Source organism: Dipodomys ordii, unplaced genomic scaffold (genome assembly GCF_000151885.1).
Source record: "Dipodomys ordii isolate 6190 unplaced genomic scaffold, Dord_2.0 Scaffold179, whole genome shotgun sequence".
NCBI classification, from domain to species: Eukaryota; Metazoa; Chordata; class Mammalia; order Rodentia; family Heteromyidae; genus Dipodomys; species Dipodomys ordii.
Genome location: NW_012267395.1, coordinates 617,065 through 623,069, shown reverse-complemented (window position 1 = coordinate 623,069; position 6,005 = coordinate 617,065). Strand labels below are relative to the sequence as shown.

The 6,005-nt window shown below is 58.2% G+C and overlaps 1 protein-coding gene across 1 annotated transcript in view; it reads right to left on the bottom strand.

The window, feature by feature from the left end:
* Positions 1 to 5,765, bottom strand: part of Spatc1 (spermatogenesis and centriole associated 1) — a 26,933-nt gene extending 21,168 nt beyond the window's left edge. The window contains exons 1-2 of the mRNA XM_013033839.1: positions 5,576 to 5,765; positions 5 to 105 (exon numbers count right to left, since the gene is read on the bottom strand). Coding sequence (XP_012889293.1) covers positions 5 to 105; positions 5,576 to 5,765 — 291 coding nt within the window. The remainder of the gene's footprint in view (positions 1 to 4; positions 106 to 5,575) is intronic.
* Between the last annotated feature and the right edge of the window lie 240 nt (positions 5,766 to 6,005).

The following is a 6,005-nucleotide window of genomic DNA, read 5'->3' as shown; positions in this document are numbered from 1 at the left end:
CGGCCGAGGGCCCCGGCTGCGGGCCGCTCAGCATGTCGGCCAGCGCCACCACCCCCAGCTCCTCCAGGGCCGGCTCGGTCGCGGCCACGGCGGGCAGGAAGACACCTGGGGGGTAGAGAGCGCGCTGAGACGGGGCTGGCGGGGGGGGGGTCCTGGGGGAGACCCGGGAGAGGTCCTGGAGAGATCCGGGGGAGACCCGGGAGAGGTCCTGGAGAGATCCGGGGGAGACCCGGGAGAGGTCCTGGGGAGACCCGGGGGAGGTCCTGGGGGAGGTCCTTGGGGGGACCCGGGGAGGTCCTGGGGGAGACCGGGGGAGGTCCTGGGGGAGACCGGGGGAGGTCCTGGGGGGAGACCGGGAGAGGTCCTGGGGGGAGACCGGGAGAGACCCAGGGAGGTCCTGGGGGGGACCCGGGGAGGTCCTGGGGGAGGTCCTGGGGGAGACCCAGGGAGGTCCTGGGGGAGACCCGGGGAGGTCCTGGGGGAGACCCGGGGAGGTCCTGGGGGAGACCGGGGGAGGTCCTGGGGGAGGTCCTGGGAGAGACCTGGGGGAGGTCCTGGGGGGGACCCAGGGAGGTCCTGGGGGAGGTCCTGGGGGAGACCCAGGGAGGTCCTGGGGGAGACCCAGGGAGGTCCTGGGGGAGACCCAGGGAGGTCCTGGGGGAGACCTGGGGGAGGTCCTGGGGGAGACCCGGGGAGGTCCTGGGGGAGACCCGGGGAGGTCCTGGGGGAGACCCGGGGAGGTCCTGGGGGAGGTCCTGGGGGGAGACCCGGGGGAGGTCCTTGGGGGGACCCAGGGGAGGTTCTGGGGGGACCGGGGGAGGTCCTGGGGGTACCCAGGGGAGGTCCTGGGGGGACCGGGGGAGACCCAGGAGAGGTTCTGGGGGGGAGACCAGGGAGAAGCCCTGGGGGGGAGACCAGGGGAGGCCCTCGGGGAGCCAGCTGGGACCCCGGGGAGGCCCTGGTGCTCTGGCATGGCCTGGCCAAGGTCCTGATCTGCCTCTGACCTAACCCCTTGGGAGCCTTCCTTCTTAGGTGACGCCCCAGGGGACTTGAGCAGCTGAAGACCTGAAGATCTGCTGCTTCCACATCAGAGGATGCAGGTGAGTCAGCCGCTGGGCCTCAGTTCCCAGCCCTTCCTCTCTGGGCTTTCCTCCTCTGTACCTACCTGTGCTCTGGAACCCACCCTCAACTGAATCCCTGCGCTGAGCTGGAGGAGAGGAGATCTTAGTGGCTGGACTCTCAGGTGACCAAGCTGGCAAGCAGGGTCTAGGCCTCGGACCATCGTCCTGATGGCCCTACGAGGCAGGGTCCTCCCGGGAGGCCTGGGCCAGCAGGCAGAGTCTCGTGTGGTCCTGGACCGCACAGGCCACCTGACGGGGAAGGCAGGTGCATGAAGGCAGAGTGGACCCAGCCATGAACCCAGCCAGGCCCAGCCCGGGGCTGGGAGCCCCAGCCGTTCTCCATTCTCCATCAGCTCTGGAGAAGATAAACCACTGCTTGGGGAGAAGCCCCTTGGAGGCACAATTGCTAGTGGGCCAGAGAGCAGGGAGAGTTTCTGTACTTGGGGAATCTCCTAAGTGGACGTGAACATGCACTCGCGTGTGCATGCGCAAGCACGCACACACACACACGCACACACACACACACTCCCTTCCCCTTCAATTTGTGGTGCTGGGGATAGCTCTCAGGACCTCATGCATGAACCACACCTCCAATCCCTGGAAATTTCCAACTGGTTGTTACTGTTATAAAAGCAATAAGTATGTGGTTATAGCTGAGCGCAAATAGGGGATGAGCACAAATAATGCTGGGTACTAGTGGCTCACACCTGTAATCCTAGCTATACAGGAGGCTGAGATCTAAGAGCTGTGGTTCAAAGCCAGCCCGGGCAGGAAAGTCTGAGACTCCTGATTGCCAATTAATTTAAAAAAGTTGGTAGCAGAGTTGTGTCTCAAGTAGAGCCACAACAGCTGAGGGACAGTACCTAGGCCATGAGTTCAAGCCTCAGGACCAGAAAAAGGAAAAAAAAAGAGAGAATAAGAATTACTGGTAGACCTGGTCAGTCACTATCAGAGACTAAACCTTATTTCTTGGAAAATGTGCTTAACATGTTTACATAGATCAAGGATGGCGATCATTTTCTGCAGAAGTTAAGGTGGTAAATACTTCCAGCTCTGCCAGCCATGTGGTCTCTGTCACAACTGCTCAAGTCTGCAATCCAAAGAAAGCAGCCAAAGAAAACTCAGCAGTGATGGGGCTGGGAAGGTGGCTCAGTGGTAGAGCGCTTGCCTTGCATGCCTGAGGCCCTGGGTTCGACTTCTCAGCACCACATAAACAAAAAGAAAAAAGCCAGAAGTGGTGCTGTGGCTCAAGTGGTAGAGGGCTAGCCTTGAGCTGAAGAGCTGAGGGACAGCGCCCAGGCCCAGAGTTCATGCCCTACGACCGACCAAAAAAAAAAAAAAAAAAAAGACAGAGACTGGCTCTAAGAGGAAGGTTGTGCTCAGAAGCAAGCTGGGGAAGCAACAGGGTGGGGAAACGGCCCCAGGATATCCTGTGGAGCAACTCTAAGGGCCCACCTTAGCAGGCTGAGGTGAGCTGTGTGTCCTCAGGAAGTGGCGGCACTGGCCACCCGGCCACCTCAGGCAGGGTGGCAACTTACAGTCAAGAAGTCAGGGTTTCTGGTTTTTACTCAATGAATGCATCGCCCCCACCTGCCATCCTGCTGTCCACTCCCATTGGAGTGACCACAGCCTAACGATGTCTGCCCAGCCCCTCAGACCTGCTTCCACACAGCAGCTGGAATGATCCTGCTGAGCACAAACATAATTACTCCCTGTTAGAAATCATGTTTCTCCTTAGGGAAAAGTCTAGGCTCTTTGTTGTATCACCACTCCTAACACACACCCATAAACAACACAGTCACACACGTGGATACCTAACACACACATGCATGCATGTGTCACACACCTTAGCTCACACACAAACACTGCATTCTCACCTATTCACACACGAGTTTCCACACACATGTGCATACCCAACACACGTCTCAGTCATGTACCCGTACGGTACGCTCCACACTCACCCATCATGGCATACCACGCACATGCATGCTCACACACAAAGTCTGAGCTGAAATCCACTCATGTAGATTTCATTCTTGCCACCCCCCAATTGCATTCCTTCTGGAATGCTCTCGGCTTCCCCCTTCTAATTTCTCAGGAGGCCCAGATCTGAGGATCATAGTTCAAAGCCAGCCCAGACAGGAGAGTCTATTAGCTCCAATAAACTACCAAAAAGTCAGAAGCGGAGCTGTGGCTCAAGTGGTAGAATGCTAGCCTTGAGCATAGATGTTTAGGACAGCACCCAGGCCCTGAGTTCAAGCCCCAGGACTGGCACCAAAAAAAGATAAAAGAGAAAAGAAATCTAAAAGCCAGTGGTGTCATGAATGTGTAGCCCCAGCACCCGGAGGCTGAAGTGGGAGCCGCATGCCCTGGAGGCCAGTCGGGGCTATCTAGTGAGAAATAAAGTAAATCTAAGGCTTGTCTGGTCATCACACGAGTAGTAAGTCAGAGGCTAGCTTTTCTCCTCCCTTCTTCTTTCTCCATAGTGGAGACTGAATCCAGGGCCTCACATTTGCACAGCAAATGTGAGCTATACCCCAGCCCAGAGTCTAAATTCTTAAACTGTGTGATTTCTTAAACATCACAGCTCCTGGGGAATATTATTTTATTTTTTCACACTGTGTGTGTCTGTGTGTGGGGGCCGATTCTGGGGCTTGACCTCAGGGCCGGGCGCTATCCCTAAGCTGTTTTAGTCAAGGCTACTTGAGTGCCAGCTCCACTTCTGGCTTTTGGTAATTATCTGGAGATAAGAGTCTCACAGACTTTCCCGCCTGCACTGCTTTGAGTGATAACCTTCACATGTCAGCCTCCGGAGTAGTTAGGATTACAGGTGTGAGCCGCCAGCACCCAGCTTCTTTTCTTACTAGCATAAATTGATTGTACAAGGGGTTTTGATGTGGTATGACAAATCTACTTTTTTAATCCTCTCCTCCATCCTTTAAAACGATCTCAGCGCATTCCGTTCTGCTGTTTTTACGTGTGCATGAACTGCACGTCTGTGATATTCGCCCTTCCACTCTCCCTCTCTCCACTGTGGGTCACGCCAGTGAACAGCCTCTCTGTTTCAATCGTGTTACAATCATGGCATATTGTTGTTGGTATTTTAGGTTTAGAATCAGCTAATGAGTAAAATGTGAGGCATTTGTCTTTTGAGTTTGGCTTATGGAAATAGGGAACACTGGACAGGTCTGCATGCCGTCCGCGTCGGGGTCAGAGCTCCATTTCGGTGTAGGAGGAAGGGAGCACCCTCCTGTCTGAAAGCCAGGAGAGGCTCGTGCACTAGCGACCAGGCCTGGGGAAGTTGGCCCTGCCAGGCTGGGTGTAGCCAGCTGAGGGAGGGGCCGGCAGAGGAGAGAGCAGGGGCCTCTGGGACTGCAGTTCTCGGACTGGTGTCTGGGGTGCAGAAGGCCAGGCTTCGGGCCCCGGGGCCTGCAGAGCCCTCAGAGTTGCCGTGGTGCAGGAACGGTTGGCTGAGGGTAGGGCCTGCTTGGGCTCAGGAAGAGCCGTCAGCGTTCACCTGGCAGGCTCAGGCAGCCCTCAGGAAGCCCCCAACACCTTTCTAGAATGTCCGTGTTGGGGTGTTACCAAGCCTGAGAGGCATAACTCATCAGAGAGCACAAAAGAGCAGTCTTGCTCTCGGCAAGGAGGAAGTTTTAGGCCTGATGAGCCAGGTGGGGACCCTGGGGCACAGGCATGGACAGAGGTCAGGCACGCGGGCTCGGCGGAAGTGCCCACCCTTGGAGGAGGGAACGCATCTGTCTCTAGCACAGGAGGGACATTGCGGCGCGGAAGTAATAGGCGCCAGTGTTTTGTCACTCTGCTCACACCCTCGGTGGCCACCGACTCACCGGCTCCAAGGGCCGCTCAAGACTCCCGAGACGTCACGGGGCTGACCTGGCTTCCATTCCTCCAGCTCTCCCACAGGGCTGACCTGGCTTCCATTCCTCCACCTCTCCCTCACAGTGAGGCCTCAGACGCCACCCCGAAGCCCCTCTTCTCAGGCTGAGCCTGTGGACCATCCTTCAGCTTTCCCCTGAACCCCCAGCTGCTGTCTGCCTCTGTGTCGCCCTCCCCCAGCAGCCCCAGCTTCAGCCACCGGTCACACACTCACAAATCCCAAGCCTCAAGTTCTAGCTCTTGTTTCAGATTCCACGCGTGAGTGGCCATCTCTAAGTGGAGAATTACCAGGGAGGAAGTGGACGCGCACGTGGCCAGCGCTGGGAAAGGCTGCGGTAAGGGAGCCCAGCGGGGGGCTCCAGGGCTTGTGCCAGGCTGGGTCTGGCGGGTGGCAGGCTTGGGTTCCACAGGTGGGAGGTTTGCAGTCTTGGTGTTGCATGGGGAGGAGGGACCGAGGGGGGTGGAATTAGGCCGGGGTTTACCCTTCCCACCTGTGGGTCTGTGTCCCCCACAGGGAACGGCCCTTTCTGGGCAGCCTCGCCCCCCGACGTGGTTACCTGGATTCTGGGGCGTCCCTGTGGCCACGTCGCAGAGCCCGCTGTTGAAGCTGCCTGCCTGAGTCTTGATTGCAGATTTGAGCTCGTGATTCTCCCGGATGAGCCGCACCAGCTTCTTCAGTTCCTCATTTTCCCGCACCAGCTTCTCTATCTGGTGCCGAAGACCCTCATAATTGATGGGTAGAGACATGCCCCGGGGGAGTGGCGAGGGCACAGCGGGGGCACTGCACCCGGAGGCTGCCCAGGGGCCCGGGCCTGGCCCGGGCTGGAAGAGGACCTGGTGCTCTGCAAGGCTGGCCCAGCAGGTGCTGGGTATTGTGAGGTCAGCGGCTGTGCCCTCCTCTTTGCCCCTGCGTTGGCCGGCTCAGCCCCGGCCTCTGGCCCTGGTCGGCGTGGAATGCTCTGACCTCCCTGTCTGGCCCGCTTTGCC